General features: G+C 43.9%; 1 protein-coding gene across 1 annotated transcript; it reads left to right on the forward strand.

The window, feature by feature from the left end:
• The first annotated feature begins 681 nt into the window (after nucleotides 1–681).
• On the forward strand, nucleotides 682–14,318 carry CYP24A1 (cytochrome P450 family 24 subfamily A member 1). Its single transcript, XM_077253176.1, has 12 exons — nucleotides 682–1,169; nucleotides 2,725–2,915; nucleotides 5,489–5,582; nucleotides 5,853–5,949; nucleotides 7,068–7,159; nucleotides 7,362–7,473; nucleotides 8,028–8,173; nucleotides 8,336–8,502; nucleotides 9,083–9,161; nucleotides 10,474–10,671; nucleotides 11,585–11,702; nucleotides 13,475–14,318. The coding sequence occupies exons 1-11, from the start codon at nucleotides 924–926 to the stop codon at nucleotides 11,693–11,695; spliced, it is 1,533 nt and encodes a 510-aa protein (XP_077109291.1). The 5' UTR covers nucleotides 682–923; the 3' UTR covers nucleotides 11,696–11,702; nucleotides 13,475–14,318.
• The last annotated feature ends 5,979 nt before the right edge of the window (nucleotides 14,319–20,297 follow it).

Here is a 20,297-nt window from a genome sequence, read left to right on the forward strand (position 1 = left end):
TGTACTCAGGGAGCTATAGCCGTGTTCCCTGTAATGTTACATAGGACTGCAGGTAGCATCTACTACATTATCTGTACTCTGAGCTATAACCGTGTTCCCTGTAATGTTACATAGGACTGCAGGTAGCATCCACTACATTATTTGTACTCAGGGAGCTACAGCCGTGTTCCCTGTAATGTTACATAGGACTGCAGGTAGCATCTACTATAGTATCTGTACTCAGGGAGCTATAGCCGTGTTCCCTGTAATGTTACATAGGACTGCAGGTAGCATCTACTACATTATCTGTACTCTGAGCTATAACCGTGTTCCCTGTAATGTTACATAGGACTGCAGGTAGCATCCACTACATTATTTGTACTCAGGGAGCTACAGCCGTGTTCCCTGTAATGTTACATAGGACTGCAGGTAGCATCCACTACATTATCTGTACTCGGGGAGCTATAGCCGTGTTCCCTGTAATGTTACATAGGACTGCAGGTGAAGCTCGTGCATTATTGCGGTGGAGCTCTGCTACCTGTGCAGCCTGCACCCACAGGTGTAGCGTGGCCTGTGCTGTGCGGGTTAATCCCCGGGTGACTGAGTGCAGCCATTCCACACATGACACATACCAGCTGGTCACTATTGTCACATTAAACAAAGTATCAAAGAGGGAAAAAAGGCACTTTTCAGGGCTGTGAGGGCGGAGCCTGTGTGTGCCGACCAATCAGGAGAGCGGTGCTGGACAACGCCCTGCTCCTGGGATTTGGCTGCAGCCCGGCTTTCTGCTGCCAGGAGCACAGCCCTATCATGAACCCGGAGAACCAGAGCACCTTGTGACGCGCCGGCCTCTCCCATTGGTCCTGACACCCCTGCTATACATATATAGACCATAGCACCATGCAGCCTCTGACAGCGGCCACAACCAAGCAACCCCCTGCGCAATGGCTGCAAGAGTCCAAATGTGGCTGATGATGATGAAGGCTAGGGGCATTGGTGTCCACCACAGCATCCCTAACCCCGCAGTGACCTGTGACCTGAAATCCCAGGAGCTGCCTGTGAGCCCGTCACCTCCACCCTCCTGCCCACACCACCCGTCTGCGCTGCCCGGCCCCACCAACTGGCCCATCCTGGGGAGCCTGGTGGACATCCTGAGGAAAGGAGGACTGAAGAGGCAGCACCAAGCGCTGGTAACTAGCTCATATAGTGGGACCTAATCCAATATTCCCCAACAGGGAAGATAATGTAATATAGTACAGGTAACAGTATTGTGTTTATTACCTGTGGGAGAACAATGCAACCTGGGAAGAAGAATCCAAAAAATAGGCATCACTGAAATATGATGTCAACTCAGGGTATAATGCTGATATACAGAGTAGTAGAATAGTCTTATTAGGATAATAGTCTTAGGATGGATTCTCATAAAATTCACATTATTCTCGAGTTCTACCATTACTTGTCATATCAATATATCATATTATGGCACTTTATATGGTCACATTATGTTATATATTACATGTGGTATACGATATTCTCTTTTATATCGTTTTTATACATTACATTATATTATGGCACATTATATGGTTACGCTATGTTATATATTACATGTTATATTATACTATATTCTCTTATATTGTTTTTATACATTATATTATGGCACTTTATATGGTTATGTTATATATTACATGTATTATGCTATATTCTTTTATTTTGTTTTTATACATTATTATGACATGCTACATTATACTCCTTTCTCTAATTTTTTTTACATTATATTGTTACATTTTTTTTCTATTATTACATTATATTTTTTACATATAGTTACATTCATCTTATTACATTGTTAGGTTATATTATGGCATGTGGTGCTACATTATACTACATTCTCAGACTGTTATTCCATTATTTTATGTTTATATTACATTAGCTTGATACATTTGTTTAAATTGTCAGATTACATTTTCCTGCTTCTGCTAGTGTCAGAGAACATTTCCAATCTGCGATGAGAGAATACGTTAATAACCGAACTCTGTGGCAGGGAAAGGGTAAAAATGAAGGAAATGTAACTTAGTAATAAGAGAAAAGAGAAGTGGTAAAAAAATGAAGATGAATGCAAAAAGGAACAAGAAGGGAAGGAAAAGTCAAAGTAGTAGAGGAATGGAAAATGAAGAAGTTGATAGGAATGTGCCAGAGTATGAGGAGGAGAAAAGAAACGAGGTGAAGAAGGAAAAAGGGGTTGATGGGGGAAAAAAGAGAAGCGGCAAAGAATTAAGAGGAAAGACAATGAAGATGAAGAGGATGCTGGAGAACAAGGAAGGAAACCAACGAGAAACAGAAAAAGAAAGGAAAATAAGGAGGAGAAGAACAAGAAAGGAAATGTAAGAGAATTATGTAAAGAAGCAAAGAAAGCAAAAAAGAACGGAAACTAAGGAGAAGGAGGAAACCTGGGAGAAAGAGAAAAAGAAGAAAGGGAAGCCAAGGAGAAGGAGGAAAAGAAGAAAGGAAACTAAGGAGAAGAAGATAAAGAGTAATCTTAAGAAAAAAGAGGAAATGAAAAGAAAGTTAAGGAGATAAAGCTGATAATGAAAGTAAAAGAAATGAACAGAACATGGGATTAGTTAGGAGTAAGAGGAACTAAAAGTGACTGTTTCCTTTTCCCCGGCGTTGTCTAGATTTATATTGTGGGATACACTGTGTATTAGGATGTCTCTGTTCTGTCTTTTAACGAGGCTTTTGTCCCTCCAGGCTGGGTACCACAAGCAGTTTGGGAAGATATTCCGCATGAAGCTCGGCTCTTTTGACTCTGTCCACATCGGAGCCCCCTGCCTGCTGGAAGCTCTGTTCAGGGAAGAAAGCAATTACCCCAAGAGGCTGGAGATCAAGCCATGGAAGGCGTACAGAGACTACCGGCAAGAGGCCTATGGACTCCTGATACTGTAAGTCTATGTGATTGAGGAGACCAGCAGTTCTCACTTGTAACGTTCCCCTTTAGGAGGTTTTATTACTATGGTCATTAGAGAGCTGTAGGAATCTGTGATATTGTTACCACGTCATGGCTTAGATCGGGGTATTGGGGTATGGGTGCAGTTATCCCCAATCGCACTGGCCGGGATCCGGGAAGCTGCGGTATGCAGGGTTCGTACGCTGGAGAGCTGCTCCACCTGTTCTTCTACCTGCAGGGCTGATACATTTCTGTGTCTAGATGATACAACATTGGGGCAGATTGATTTTCACAATCTTAGACCAGGCAGGCAGATTTGTCACAGTGGCGCAGGCATCAGGGGCATCATCCGGGGTACCAGATGTGACCGCGGAGCAGAGATATTGGCAGCAGAGAATGAGCCCTCAGTGACTTTTGGGCTGCATGATTGTGGGGAATGGATCACTCTCCTCATCATCCTGGATCACCTGCACATGATCCATGTAAGTTGCCACACGCAGATGTTTTTCTTGCAGCTCTGGTTGTGAGTCAGCATCCCTCAGTTCTCACTTCTGTACTTTCCCTTTCACTGTCGGAGAAGCTCAGTAGGAATTAGAAAATGTGCTCATTGTATAATGTGAGGTTCTGTGTCTTTGCGCTTCAATTCCTCACCATTCTCGGGGTCTCTACTGTCAGTAAATATTCTCCTTTATTGATTACATCCAGAGACTGAGCACAGCTGAGAGTTGGTGACAGTGTATCAGTGTAGACAATCCTCTGAGATAATCACAGATCCAGCACAAAACGTCTGTTCTACCTGAATTTTACACATTCACCTAAACAATGAAATTAACAAACAGCTCTGCAAGTTGTCTCACACTGTAAGGCTATGTGCACACGGATTTTGCTGTGGATCCGCAGCGGTTTTGACGCTGCGGATCTGCAGCTGTTTTCCATGAGTTTACAGTACAATGTATACCTATGGGAAACGCAATCCGCAGTGCCCATTCTGCGGAAAAAAACGCGCGGAAACGATGAGGGTTACATTCCGCAGCATGTCAATTCTTTGTGCGGATTCCGCTGCGGTTTACACCTGCTCCATAATAGGAATCCGCAGGTGGAATCCGCACAAAAAACGCGGTAAATCCGCAGTAATTCTGCATTGAATCCGCAGTGCGGTTTACCTGCGGATTTACAAAAACAGGCGCAGACATCCCACCTACGTGTGCACATACCCTAAAGGTCCCAGCAAGCAGAGATCTTAACAATGGGGAGAAATTATTTTTGATGCCTAAGGGGGTCATACAATGGTCAGCACCCCTACTGCTCACCTGATGGATGGGATGCAGCACCCCCAGAGTACTACACATGTCACCGTATAGCCCAAGCCTCACCTGTACACACCATGTATACCAGTGCATGCTAGGTCATGTTCACACGTTGCAAAAAACGTCTGCTGCAACTAGGTCACAAATCCACCTGTTACTTACTTGTGGGTTTTGTTGTGTGTTTGGCTACAGATTTCGCCCTACTCCATAACAAAGCAATGAGTAGGGTGAGATCTGTACTAGAATGTGCACGCCGCAGATCTGACATCCAAACCATGCTTTCATTTTTTTTTTCTGCAACCTGTGAATGGGAATTTGAAAGCTGATATTGTTCTGTAAATTGCTGCAGATTTGTAAAAACCAACAAAACGGCGACTTGTGACCATAGTCTGATATGCCATGCAGGGTCTGTGGAAAGCTTGGTGACAGAAGTTATGGCATCTGTGCTCATCAGTCTCATACAAGCGTGTTGTCCAAGGGTCTGCAGTCTACGGGACCAGGAGTATACACAGACCTAGGAGGGCCCTGGGTCAAGAACAATATATGGGCCTTTTGCAGTCCAACAACTCCTCATAATGCACAATTCCACCTACTTTGAAGGTACTAGTGGCCCCCTTACCTCTCGGGCCCCTGTGCAGCTGCACAGGTTACACTAATAGTACAGCACCTCGCCCATGCACTGTGTTCTCACACCCGGCTACCAGGGAGGTCACCCATTTGCAAAATCTGGATAAACTGTGAGGAGACATTGCCACATATTTTCCCACTTAGTCATGAAAATCATGAATAAAGATGAATTCTAAACATGGAGGGGACAGGAAAACCAACCCAGCAGCATCCAGACGAGCAGCACCGCCGGGTGACGGCACAGACGTAATATTATTCTTACTGCCTCAGAAATCCCGTGGTGATGTCTCTATTTGTACAAGACTCATTAGGAGATCTAAGAGCGGCCGCAGCACAAATCTCTCCTGTCCTGATGGTTGTTACAATGTGCCAGTCAAGGTTAAATGTATTAGTCTGGGATGTTTACCTCACTCTAAGGCCTGGCCTGCAACTGTAACAAACCCTCTGCTGCTAAAACTATTAGCTATTAGATGTTTTCACTTTCTAGATGTAAGCAAGGCTGTGCTCATTCACTACATGCAAGCAGAGATCTATACAATGGATAGGAGCCACCTCAGTATTCGCAGGGCAGCCATATTGGCAGGATCATGGGTTGTTGGGGCTCAGTGTAATCCTGCCTTTCCTCTCCATCCAGAGAAGGTAAAGACTGGCAGCGGGTCCGCAGCGCCTTCCAGCAGAAGCTGATGAAACCGTCGGAAGTTGGGAAGTTAGACACCAAAATCAATGAGGTAAAATTCCGCAACCTAAATCCAGGTGACAACCAACATGGCCGCTATATGAGCTGATACCCAACGTACTCAGCCTCACAAATACCAAGTGTTTGATCATAAGCAGCTCTGTCTGTATAATGGAGGGGTCTTTGAAATCTAGTGAGCTTCCTCTGTGGGAACTGTAATGGCAGCCACGTAGCTACCGGGGCTGAGAAGTGTCACCACCACTGACACAATAATGGTCATGATTCCGGCTACATTATATTTTTCTCCATTTTCCCCTTCCAGGTGATGGAGGATTTTATCCGGAGGATTGACAGCGTCCGTACAGAGGAAGGAAGGATCACAGACCTGTACTGTGAGCTGAACAAGTGGTCATTGGAGAGTAAGTCCCTATTATACAAGGGCACGAGCCGGGAAGGTGGAGGGATCGCTGCGGGAGCGGAAATGTGGTGATCACTTTAAATTAGGCTAACAAATTTTTTTGCAATCCGGTTACAGTAAAAATTTTGCACAGTTTGGCTATTCAAACCTAAAAAAAAGGGGTCACATGCACCATGTATAAAGCAAATTAGTAATCTTATTATGTTATGTAGTCAAGTATTTATTGGTTAAGATGATAAGAGAGCAATTAATAAGAAAGCCACAATGGATGAATGCTAACAAGATCACATGGACAATATAGGAGAATGAAATCATTAAACTGTATTAATGATGCCATAAATTGAGTATTAGAAGGTATTATAAAGTCATTTTAAGGTAAATAACATATACCCAGCAATATTCATATTCGCAGCTTCTTTAACTTAAGTGTGATATCATCAGGGGGCTGTGATAGAAGCAGGGTAAGTGACAGCAGCGCCGCCCCCTGATGACAATCCATTGTAATGCGGTGTTAAAAGTTGTATAACTGCTGTCAATCCCCATGCTTGTGTCCCTGACAATTTCCTGTTCCAGGAAGGGCGATAGAAGCTGTAAGAAGTGACTGTGGGACCAATCTCCTGTGACATTCCACTTGAGACTCTCCTCAAACAAAATATCACAGGATTAAAGAAAAAAAAAAAGAGGGATTAGCTATATAGGGATACCAGTAGGACATTTTCAAATCAAGCAAATTAAAAAAAATTGTTTGTGGCGTAAATATTTATATTTATACAGGGCATAAGCCCTTTAACTGTGATGTGGTCTGCAGACGTGAATCAGCTGAGAAGAGGTCAGAAAAATACAGAAAAGAGTTACAGACTGTCAAACTCACTGATTGATTCTTTGTTAACTCATTCTGCATCCAACAGAAGACAGTGCAGCATAAAGGCTGTGGAAGGGAAACTGTGCAAAATTTTTAATAAATCCCAATTGCAAAAATGATTTTTAGCCCCAAATACATGCATTTAAGTAAAAAAAAGTCAGCTTTATTACTTATATTCCACCCTTAGTTTTTATACATTTAACCAATCACACATTTTTTTTATCACATGTATCTTAACCCTTGCTCTTTTTTTTCAGGTATTTGTCTCGTTCTCTATGAGAAAAGATTTGGATTTTTGCAGCCCAATCTTGGAGAAGAGGCTTTGGACTTCATCACAGCCATAAAAACAGTAAGTCATTTATCCCTAGTAATACCTGCAATTCTCCAGGGAGGAAAATGGGAGCAACCTGATAAAGCAGAATTAATCCCCTTGGGATTGGTGCCTTGTCTATATATGACATATCCAGCTGTCCGTACAGACGTATTATGCTCATGTGTACATTATAATGACTGTACCATTGCCCTGACTGTAATCCTGTTCTCTATGGCAGATGATGAGCACATTTGGGCTGATGATGGTGACGCCAGTGGAATTGCACAGAAGCTTAAACACAAAGATTTGGAAAAATCACACCGAGGCCTGGGACAGCATCTTCAGAACCGGTGCGTTATAGACCCATCTCCTTCAGCTTCTCACACACGACATGATGGCGGTTGTGCTGCTGAGATAGACTTAGATACACAAGTCAGCTGAGGGTATTATGCATTGTAGACTTAAACAGTTTTTCCCAAAATTACAAGTTATCCCCTTTCCACTGTCACTCCGTTTTTCTCCGGTAGTCCTATAGATAATGAATGGAGCAGAAATTGAGAATGTGCATTCAAGATAGGACTCCAGTTTCCAGCTTGCGAGATCACTGGGGGTCCCAGTGGTCGGACCCCAGTGATCAGCAAGTTATCACCTATGCAATTGATAGAGGATAACTTACTGCCATTCAGCAGAGCAGAGTGTATCATGAAAAAACTGAGATACTACAGTTCATCCGAGAGTATAGAACGAAAGGCTAAGATATATAGCTCAGCAGACAGTATCACGTATGATAGATGCACCTATAAGCAGACAATAACATGATAGGATTGGTTAGCAAACAGCAAGCAGTATCGCTCTTTACCATGATCTGCTACATTCTCCATCTCATTCCTCGCTTCCTCCACAGCCAAGTGTCACATAGACCGGAGACTGATGAAGCTGTCATCTAAGGACAATGAAGACTTCCTCTGCACCATCTACAAGGACAGCAAACTGTCCAAGAAGGAGATGTACGCCACCATCACCGAGATGCTGATCGGAGCCGTGGAGACGGTATGAAGGGTTTACCTCCATTATCAGCAGTGATAGAGCTGACGTGACAGAGTTGGGTGCACGCCGCCATGCGACCACTGACATCTGCTCCCGTGGGACTCGCTAACAATTTAAGTGGCTTCATGTAGTCGCTAAACTTGGTGCGATTCATTTCTTTTGCAGACGGCAAACAGCTTTCTCTGGGCCATATTTAATATTTCCCGTCATCCAACCATTCAAAAGAAACTTTACGACGAGATTCAGAGCGTGTTATCGCCGGACCAAGTGCCGACAGCGGAAGATATTAGGAATATGCCGTATCTAAAGGCGTGCTTAAAGGAATCCATGAGGTACGAGGGACGAGTTCCATTACGGGATCGCTCACACCACCAGATGAGTGTTATCTGATGTTTTCTCGGACCAATGTTATTCTATGGGGCAGTGCTGAGCAGTGTTGTCTTTCTCGGCATGAGAAAAAAAAATCACAGCATTGCGTAAATCGGACGAGACTCACCCTTTCTAGCCTATGGGTTCATGGAAATTATCGGACAGACTCGGAGAAATTTTGTCCTCCATCTTCTCCTCAGTGTTCTCCAATTCTGGCATCTGAGAAAATCGAATTACACTATGGTGACACTCTGATCAGAGTTTGATCAGAGTGTCATTAGCATAATCGACCCGATTATCTCAGATTACAGAAGCTATGGTCGTGCGACCCTAGCCTATATCTGTAATCAGGTCTTCTACTCCAGTCACATCCAGAGCTGCACCTACAACACTATCAAACGTGATCCATTCCTGTAATATATATGAAGATATTCGTATATATTATAGTGTGTGTGTATATGTATATGTGTATATATATATATATATATATATATATATATATATATATATATATATATATCTCTTGTCAATTGTGTGTTCTAGGATAAGCCCCTCTGTTCCATTCACCACCCGCACCCTGGATAAGGAGACTGTACTCGGAGAATATGTTTTACCCAAAGGGGTGAGTACTCTCATTAAAGTAATTGCATAGTCACATAACCAGGACAGATTTCATCCTAAACAATGACGGTTTCCATTCTCTGAAAGCAAACAGAAAAAAGAGCTGATACAAAAAGAAATCTAAATGCCAACCCTTACCCTATATGTGCAGGACTGATCCTCTGGTTTCTGTGTTTTTCTTCTGCCCTGTGGACACATGCCCCCTGACCTCCACCTCACTGTATGCTGTGTGTCTGACCCTTCACCCCTCCCCACAGACCCTATAGCAATGGTAGGCCTCAACAGCTGACATCTCACAATGTTGAGCTTCCAGTGCCAGGACCCCTCCCCACACAGCAACACCGCCTGGCAGATCAAGCTGGCAAAGTGCTGGGGTGAATTGGCCAAAATCAGCAAAGCAGGGAAATGTTATGTAACAATCGGCTGTTTGATTAAAGGGAGAAATGTTATCAGATCTACTCCTGGATTATATCACCACGCTCAGTATACTGCTCCGTGTCTAATCACCCCACAGGCTCACTGCACCATAGCCCCTGCTCAGCACACTGTACCCTGATATATCCTCCTGCTCAGCACACTGTACCCTGATATATCCTCCTGCTCAGCACACTGTACCCTGATATATCCCCCTGCTCAGCACACTGTACCCTGATATATCCTCCTGCTCAGCACACTGTACCCTGATATATCCTCCTGCTCAGCACACTGTACCCTGATATATCCTCCTGCTCAGCACACTGTACCCTGATATATCCTCCTGCCCAGCACACTGTACCCTGATATATCCTCTTGTTCAGCACACTGTACCCTGATATATCCTCCTGCTCAGTACACTGTACCCTGATATATCCTCCTGCTCAGCACACTGTACCCTGATATATCCCCCTGCTCAGCACACTGTACCCTGATATATCCCCCTGCTCAGCACGCTGTACCCTGATATATCCCCCTGCTCAGCACACTGTACCCTGATATATCCTCCTGCTCACTACGCTGTACCCCGATATATCCTCCGGCTCACTACGCTGCACCCTGATATATCCTTCTACCTAATGGGCACACTGTCCCCTGACCTCCACCTCACTGTATGCTGTGTGTCTGACCCTTCACCCTTCATTACATTGCTCCCTGATATCTCCTCTGGCCCATTACACTGCACCCCTTCCTATTCACCAGCTCACTACATTACAATGCGTCCTATTCTGTATGTTCCCTCTCTGACAACTGCCATTTGCAGTGAGAGGGACCTGTAGTTCAGGTCCATCCTGATACAATGTGCTGACAGTAAGGACTTTGTTGTCCCCCTCATACAGACTGTCCTGACCATCAACAGCCACGTGCTAGGATCCAATGAAGAATGCTTTGATGAATGCAGAGCGTTTCGCCCAGAGAGGTGGCTGCAGGACAAGAGCACAATCAACCCATTTGCGTATGTACCTTTTGGAATCGGAAAAAGGATGTGCATCGGCCGACGCCTGGCAGAACTGCAGCTGCAGCTTAGTCTCTGCTGGGTGAGTATCACATGCGCCCCAAGGGTCTGTGTCCCGTGCCTCCCAAGTACCAGGGTCTTAAACCCATCCAACAAATTAACTTTAAAAAAAACAAACTAGTGGAGTAAGAACTAAAAGAAGATTTTTAATTTTTTTTTAATGTAAAACCTACTTTTATCCAACAAAAAAAATGGCGCTTTAGAGTATTAATAAACCCCCCAGTGCGATGCTTTGAACAGCAGCCATTTTTTGATAGTAACGACACTGGTGAATAAAGAATGTCTTTATTTAACATAGAAATAGAAATCAAGAGTTGCGTGGGGTTGATGTTTCCAGATAAAACTTCAGTTTGTGTCCATCGTGGGCGCTCTAGATCACGTTTCCCCACCACAGTCCAATAGACGTCCAGTGTTGAGATAAGTGTATATTAAGAAGTTAGGAGAAAAGCCTCAGCCCTGTATAGTGCAGTGCCAGCAACCTATAGGTTAATGAGACATCTATGGAATTGACTATAGTGTCTGTAAGATAAGGAAACATAAGGCTGCCGTCACACTAGCAGTATTTGGTCAGTATTTTACCTCAGTATTTGTAAGCCAAAACCAGGAGTGGGTGATAAATGCAGAAGTGGTACATATGTTTCTGTTATACTTTTCCTCTGATTGTTCCACTCCTGGTTTTGGCTGAGAAATTCTGAGGTAAAATACTGACCAAATACTGCTAGTGTGACGGCAGCCTACGTGAGAACAGTCTGTGATTAAAGGAATTAAATCAAATAAAAATATGGTTTTAATATTTTATTAATGGTAAACCTATCGAGCTCTGGCTCGCCCCACGAGTCCCACAAGTTCCCCTCATTAATACCTTTCCTTACGTAAGGAAGAGGCTTCATAATGATGTACTGGCCCTTTATTTGGATGTCTAATCTATGTTTCAGCTGGTTCGGAGATACAACATCGTGGCCACGGATGATGAACCTGTGGAGACCATTCACTCGGGGACGCTAATGCCCAGCAGAGATCTTCCAGTGGCCTTCCTCAGGAGGTAGACAGTAGGTGTGTCTGGACTGTACATTTTGGAGATCGCTAAGGGGGTTGTGATTTTGGATCCCCATTGGAACAGTTTGGACTCCCATCAGCAGTCATTTAAAGGGATAGTTATTACAAAAATTCCAAGAAACTTTATGATCCTGGTTTTATGTTACTAGTCACCCTCGTCCTGGATTATAAGATTGGCATGTACTGGCAGCGGATGGTGGAGCGATCTTGGCTCAGGCCACAGAGAGGAGTGCAGTAATGTCACCACTATATAAGTAATGATTAGGAACTGCAATGATTGGGGAATATCCTGAGCTTTGGGCCAATAGATGTCCAGGTTATCATCACAACTTAGAGGGCCTCAATCCAAAATATTCAAACTACATGGTGTACGGCACAAGGTGCCCACTCCCTGGTGGCTTCTACAACACGCTATCATGGTCCTAAATGTAAAAATATTCCTATCTTAACTTTTTATGACATACAGTCATGGTCGAAAGTGTTGGCACCCTTGAAATTGATCCAGAAAATGAAGGATTTCTCCCAGGTCCCTCATTTGATTTATATGGGAGTTCTGAAAACTGCTAGTCCTCTTTTGGAAGATCTATACAAATGAATGGAGAAAGGTTCACCTGCATACCCACCTCAATTCTGGATGGTGCACGTTTTCAAGATAGATCCAGGTCATAGTGGTGGGAAACGCGTCTATCAGACATTAAGGAACCAATCCCATGGATACGGTATAAAAGATTGAGATGGGAATATCCCCTTTAATTTGTCCATTATACATACAGAGGGCATCTTCCTTCAATATTTCTAGTGCCCCGAATGTCATTCAATGTATAGAAATCGGGGTAACAACTCCAACTCCTTCAGAACCATAAATACGGGCTGTTACCCAGCTTTCCTCTGACCCTGAATGGCATAAGAGATTACATTCAGTAAAGGCAGGTGCAGACGAGGATATTTTCGGTACTTCTGTGATCCAAAAAAACATCGGACCAATGTTAGCTGTACGCATTTCTGATATTTTCCTCAGACGGAGACTATTCTGAGTTTGATCCAAAATTCCCAAATCAATGAGTGCGTGGTAACAATCAGACTGCACTCGGATGCCATCTGAGTACAGTCTGATTTCTGTGCACTGACTGAATCGAGAAGATTAGGGATGAAAGGACCCAAAGTTCGGTTCAGATAACAGAACTGTACCCAAATATTTCTCTCTCATATCTCTTCTCTCTTTCCGGTATGAACTTTTAAGATGGAGACTTTTTTATTTTCTCCATCTTCTCCTCATCCGAGAGAATTGGGTCACACCATGCTGACACTCGGATCAGAGTGTGATAAGCATAATCCACCCTATTCTCTCAGACAATCTACGGCCGTCTGCACAAGCCCTGATGCTGGAAATACATGTGCCAATCAGGATCTGGAAAGAGCTGGGTGACAAAGTGACAGTCCCACTAAATAATTGCCTATTTTCTTCACCATCAGAGAGTCCACAGTTGATTTTCCACAGTGGAAAACTTTGTGAAATCCAGACCAAATTGGTAAAAATGTGGATTTTCAGCAGTTTCACATTTTGGGCAAAATGCTGAATTGCTGTGGTGTGTGGACGAGCCCTATAATCTTCGTTACAAGCTCACTGCATACAGATAATGTTGCCATAACACTATTAGACTCTCGGGGGTCCCAAGCCCCTGCCTTTTCCCCTAAATAAACAATTATGTAACAAGCAAGTGTTCATCTTCCTAAATACTGATTACATTCCCATCATCTCTCATTGACAGGTGTCTGTGTGTTCCCAGCTCTGAGTGACACATGAAGAAAAGTGTACTGGTTCCTGCATCTATACTGGCTGGCACTGGGATTTATTGACAGTGCTGTCCACGATCCTTTAACCCCTCAGATTACACAAGGTGCAGATGTTTACAGTCAGCCATGAAGTCTAATGTCTGAAATCTGCAGAGGTCGGGGTCCTCATGGTGGAGTGCAGATCGGGGTCGGAGTGCGGTGCATTTACAGAAAGTACCCGTGTCAATGCTCAATTCTGCTATAAATGGATCAAGGCTTCGCAGGGACGTGGAGGTTCATCTGTGAGAAGAGGAAGCCACAACAAGAGAAAACACACGTAGCCGCACGATTCAGAGGATCGCCACAACAGATGGATGCACTCTGAGTCGAAAACATTTAAAGTTTTGTTTTTTCTTTTGTTTTTTTTTAAATTCTCTCTTGTTTAGTAAGATCTGTTTTGAGAAAATCTAAGAAGCAAACATTAGAACCCCAATTTCAAGTTCTTTGGAGAATATTCTAAAATCCTTCAAAAGTTCATACTCATAAATCTTCCCATCTGAAAGCAAGTCCCTGCCCACATGACTGGAAAGACTCCACCCACATGACCGGAAAGACTCTAACCACACCACCAGACTCCACCTGGATTTCTGAACTTTTTTCATTGTGACCAATATCGGGGCAGATAGTATTGCTGCCGCCTTCTATGTACATAGTTTTTGGGATTTTGTTAATACCTTTTGTAGATTTGTACATAAAATGTTGTTATAATCTCCAGTCTTATTAAACTTTGTATATTTTTTATGTGACATTGCTGCTTTTATTCAATAAACACTCAAAACCAAAATGTGTTTCTGCTATTTGACAATTAAGCTGTGACTGTTGGGGTCCGGATGGGACACACAAAATCAGTTGCAATGTTTGGATTTCAGGGGAAATGCGTTGGAGAGAAATGGAATTTTTTTTCCAGATCCAAAGTTCAGGTCTCTATTGTTTGGACTCTGGTTCAGGTTCGGGTACAGTTCTGAACTTTGGACTAAAGTTCTGATCATGCACCATAACCTGAACTTCCACAGGTCCACTCATCCCTTACTTATAACCATATTGTACACACAACAGAAACTAGAACAATTATCAGAAGGTGAATGTCAGACATTTTTCCATTTTATTTGAAAAAAATAACTCATTTAGAAATTGATCGCAACAAATCTAAAAAAATAGGGGATAGGGGCCATATCTACCATTGTGTAGCATCTCCTCTTTTTTACTACAGTCTGTAAACGTCTGGGAAGTGAGGAAAACGATTGCTGGAGTTTTGGGAGAGGAACGTTGTGCCATTCTCGTCTGATGTAGGATTCTCACTGCTCAACAGCCCGGGGTCTTGGCTGGATTTTTTGTTTTCTGTTGGTGAAAGGTCTGGTGAATAGAAGTCAGTGGTCTGACCAGTCCTAGACAAGGGAAACATGTGGCCGTGAGGGGCTGGAGGGGTAACACAAAGGGTCTTGTCCATATAATTATGGTAATATCTAAAAGCAAAAATAACCCTCGTTTGTTAATAACTCATCGGTCACCCATAACCTGATTGGCAATATTCATAGTGCAAGGACACAAAAACATAAATCTCGGCACCATCAATGGATTATATTTTTTAGATCTTTTTTCCACCTACTAAAACATGAAATCACTCCTGGAGTTACGGGAGCAAAGATAAGATGATGATGATGCTGCAAGATAAGAGCGCGAGTCCAGAGAAACTGTGCAATGCTCAGCTGCTAGTGTCGTAGAAGAAGAATGTATGACAGAGCAAAATCCAGCATTGTCTGCAAACATTTACTAGGTTATAACACCTGTACATATAATTATATGCAGAAGATACCCAGATTATACCAGCAAGGTATCACTACATACAGTGCCTTGATAAAGTATTCATACCCCCTTGAACATTTCCAATTTTTTTTTCACGTTACACCCACAAACTTTTTTTTATTTATTTTTACTTTTTTTAATTTGTATTTTATGTGATATACCAAACACAAAGTAGCAAATATTTGTGAAGTGTAAAGGAAATGATAGATGGTTTTTTAAATATATGAATCTGTCAATATTCTGGAGGACCACCTTTCGCCGTAATTACTGCTGCAAGTCTTTGGGGTATCTCTCTTCCAGCTTTGCACATCTAGAGGTGATATTTTTGCCAATTCTTCTTTGCACACTCGCTCTAGCTCATTGAGATTGGATGGAGGCGTCTGTGAACAGCAATTTTCAATTTTTTGCCACAGATTCTCAATGGGATTTAGGACTGGACCATTCACACACATGAATATGCATTGATCTCAATCATGTTTAGCGTTGTTTTTCTGCTAGAAAGTGGACCTATGCCCCAGTCTAAATTCTTTTGCTGCCTCTATCAGGTTTTCCTCCAGGATTACCTTGTATTTAGCTCCATCCATCTTACCATCAACTCTGACCCTGTCTCTGCTGAAGAAAAGTATCCCCACAGCTTGATGCTGCCACCACGTGTGATGATGGGGATGGTGTTTTCAGGGTGATGTGCAATGTTAGTTTTCTGCCACACATAGCATTATGCATTTAGTCCAAAAAGTCATATTTTGGTCTCATCTGACCAGAGAACTTTCTTCCACTTGCTAGCCATGTCCCTTAGGGTATGTGTCCACGGTCAGTAAACGCTGCTTGTTTGACGCTGCGCAGAGCTGCAGCGTCAAACACGCAGCGTCCAGATGTTCCAGCATAGTGGAGGGGATTTTATGAAATCCCGTGTCCACTATGCGTGGAAACACGCATCCGACTTCCCTGCGACTCCAGACATGCTGCGCGTCTTTTCAGATCGCAGCATGTCCGTGCTACCTGCGGCGACGCTGTGTCGCCGCAAGTAATATCACAGGGCGCTATGCGAGGGTGCGATGATCCCGGATGTATACAGTTAACACATCCGGCATCATCGCGTCCCAGAAAGGGGGCGGGGCTTAACGCCGAGTGGCTTCGCAGCTCCGGCGATACCGCCGGCCATCCTGACCGTGGACACGTACCCTTACATGGCTTTTTTGCAAACTGCAAATGAGTCTCTTTATGGCTTGCTTTAAAAAAATGGCTTTCTTTTTGCCACTCTTCCAAAAACGTAAGACTTGTGGAGTAAACAACAAATAGTTGTCCTGTTGACAGATTCTCCCACCTGAGCTCTGTGGATCCCTGCAGAGTGACCATGGGCCTCTTGGCTCCTTATTAGTGCTCACCTTGCTTGGGATATCAGTTTAGACAGAGAAATTATTTTCCCCATCTCCTCAATTGCCGGCGTCCGCGGGAATCGCACTGCAGTCGGGTGACAACCGAGTGCAGTGCGATGTTTCACACGGACCCATAGACTTGTATGGGTGTGTACAATCCGATTCTCACTGCAATTGTTTTCGCATGCCGAATCTGCATGAGAAAATAATCGCAGATGTACACTGCCTCATACAACTAGTCCGATTTATTTGCTCATGTGTGAGCCGTTAGAGTAATTGTTTTAAGCAATGGCAATTTTTGCAGTTTTGTTTTTTAACATTTTAGGGAATTGTGCAGATTTTTGCTCCAAAAAGGCTTAAAAAAGACAAAAACAAAGAATTTGAACCGCTTGTGCTATATTAATGAGTTTGGCACAACGAAAACCAGGAGCACAAAAAATGAAAAAAAGTGACTTAAAAAAACCTTCACAAATGATGGAGGACTAAGTTTTCAATTCTGACACATGGGGAATGTGATGAACCCGCACATCACCTGACGTCACTGTTACGTCAGATGGATCACGTAATATAGTCTCCCCACTTCCACCAATGTGACGTTCCACACCCCCTGGGGACACATAAAGTCAGCTTGGTACAGTTTTACACAGATGCCACCTGTGGATCGAGATAAAAGAACAGCCCAAGGTTAAATTATATATTTAATCGCCTTAAGGGCACACTAGACAATACACTGTATACACAATGCTTATACATATACAATGGTCAGATATGCAAATATAGAGGGAGGTAGGACAAAAGATACAAGCAGATAGATCATGTCAGTTACCGGTTTGATGTTAGACCATGTGTGCGCTGGGCCGCAGGGTGCATGGGCTGCCAGCTGGCTCCTCATTCCTTCACAGCACGTTACTTGACATAGCACCCACTTTCGAAGTGAACCGCAAGCATAAGGCTGCCGTCACACTAGCAGTATTTGGTCAGTATTTTACATCAGTATTTGTAAGCCAAAACCAGGAGTGGGTGATAAATACAGAAGTGGTGACGTGTCTCTATTATACTTTTCCTCTAATTGTTCCATCCTTGTTTTGGCTTGCAAATACTGAGGTAAAATACTGACCAAATACTGCTAGTGTGACGGCAGCCTAAGGCCGGGTTCACATTGCGTTAACAGCAGCCCGTTCAACACAGGCGTTAACGGGCTGCTGTTGACGCAAGTGCCGATATGTCAGCGCACTAGCGCAGATAGAGCTGGCAGATGCTCTATCTGCGCTAGCAGTGACGGACCCGGAAACGCTGCAGCCCGCGTCCCAGGGTCCGTCACTCAATGATGGCACATCATTAGCGCACGCCCATTGTGGGCGTGCGCTAGCGATGCGTCCGCCATAGGACTTAATGGCGACGTTAACGGACTGCATTACACCGCATTATGTCGCGATGTAATGTAGTCCATCTAACAGACGCCAAAGACCCAATGTGAACCCAGCCTATTAAAGAGAGAGCCCACATGGCCTTACACTAGCCTTTATCTCCATTGGGTCACTCACCTCTTGTCCTCTGGGCTGACCTATATCCTCTCCCCTTGCCTCTAGCAGCTAAAAACTCCAAGACTTAAGATGGGTCATTAATGGACGGTCCTAGGGAGACAGTGGAGACAGTGTTGGTGCTATGTGATCCGGTTGTGTCCCTGATACGTGTTGAGATGAAACACAGCTCAGCTACATGGCTTTTACTAGCCATTCCACATATCTCCCCACCCTGTGGTGCTAGAACGGATCGAGACCCTGGAAGGCGTTCAGCCTGTTCCTGAGATCTTGAAAATGTAACCGGTGTGGTAAGTCCATATTGTCCTTATGAAATCCAAGCAGTTAAACCGCATGATTTGGATCCACAGAGGTCTTCCTGTTCTAGCTAGTTGGTGGGTGTATGAATTTCTTCTTTGAAGCCGAGAAACTGGGAGCCCTACTGAACCAGGTGTCCTGGTTACAGATGCACGGATTCGGGAAGATTGCAAGCTATCAATAAATCCACCATCCTTCACTGGGAGTTTGCACCCTTCGATAAATAATAATCTTTATTTTTTATATAGCGCTAACATGTTCCGCAGCGCTTTACCACTTGCACATATTATCATTGCTGTCCCCGATGGGGCTCACAATCTAAATTCCCTATCAGTATGTCTTTGGAGTGTGGGAGGAAACCGAGGTACCCGGAGGAACCCCCACGCAAACACAGGGAGAACATACAAACTCTTTTTCTTGGTGGGATTTGAACCCAGGACCCCAGCGCTGCAATGCTAATCAGTGAGCCACCGTGCCACCCTGTGGTGTTACAACGGATCGAGACCCTGGAAGGTGTTCCGCCCGTTCCTGAGATCTCGAAAATGTAACCGGTGTAGTAAATCCATATTGTCCTTATGAAATCCAAGCAGTTAGGCTGGTTTCACACTTGCGTTTTTATCTGCGTAAAAAAACGCATGTAATCGCGGCAAAACGCCGCGTTTTTTAGACGCATGCGTTTTTTTTTTCCCCATGAAAAAATCAACTAGAAAATCCACTAATAGTAGAATTAACTAGGGTTAGGGTTAGGGGTAGCTTTTTATTAGAAGAATGTCCTGGTCACCGTAACCCTAACCCTACCCCTAACCCCTAAACGTAACTGAAATACGTGGCACTGAAATACGTGGCACTGAAGTACGTGGCACTGAAGTACGTGGTACTGAAATACGTGGCACTGAAATACGTGGCACTGAAATACGTGGTACGTGGCACTGAAATACGTGGTACGTGGCACTGAAATACGTGGCACTGAAATACGTGGCACTGAAATACGTGGTACGTGGCACTGAAATACGTGGTACTGAAATACGTGGTACGTGGCACTGAAATACGTGGCACTGAAATACGTGGCACTGAAATACGTGGTACGTGGCACTGAAATACGTGGCACTTAAATACGTGGCACTGAAATACGTGGTACGTGGCACTGAAATACGTGGCACTGAAATACGTGGCACTGAAGTACGTGGCACTGAAATACGTGGTACGTGGCACTGAAATACGTGGCACTGAAATACGTGGTACGTGGCACTGAAATACGTGGCACTGAAATACGTGGCACTGAAGTACGTGGCACTGAAATACGTGGTACGTGGCACTGAAATACGTGGCACTGAAATACGTGGTACGTGGCACTGAAATACGTGGTACGTGGCACTGAAATACGTGGCACTGAAATACGTGGCACTGAAATACGTGGTACGTGGCACTGAAATACGTGGTACTGAAATACGTGGTACGTGGTACTGAAATACGTGGCACTGAAATACGTGGCACTGAAATACGTGGTACGTGGCACTGAAATACGTGGCACTGAAATACATGGTACGTGGCACTGAAATACGTGGCACTGAAGTACGTGGCACTGAAATACGTGGTACGTGGCACTGAAATACGTGGCACTGAAATACGTGGTACGTGGCACTGAAATACGTGGTACGTGGCACTGAAATACGTGGCACTGAAATACGTGGTACGTGGCACTGAAATACGTGGCACTTAAATACGTGGTACGTGGCACTGAA

The sequence above is a fragment of the Ranitomeya variabilis genome, chromosome 4, assembly GCF_051348905.1.
Source record: "Ranitomeya variabilis isolate aRanVar5 chromosome 4, aRanVar5.hap1, whole genome shotgun sequence".
In the NCBI taxonomy this organism is placed as follows: domain Eukaryota; kingdom Metazoa; phylum Chordata; class Amphibia; order Anura; family Dendrobatidae; genus Ranitomeya; species Ranitomeya variabilis.

Excerpts from the sequence above, each read along its gene's own strand:
- CYP24A1 (XM_077253176.1), top strand. The coding sequence starts at position 924 with ATGGCTGCAAGAGTCCAAATGTGGCTGATGATGATGAAGGCTAGGGGC. Across the intron at positions 2,916-5,488 it reads GCCTATGGACTCCTGATACT|AGAAGGTAAAGACTGGCAGC; the intron begins GTAAGTCTATGT and ends CTCTCCATCCAG. Across the intron at positions 5,583-5,852 it reads TAGACACCAAAATCAATGAG|GTGATGGAGGATTTTATCCG; the intron begins GTAAAATTCCGC and ends TTCCCCTTCCAG.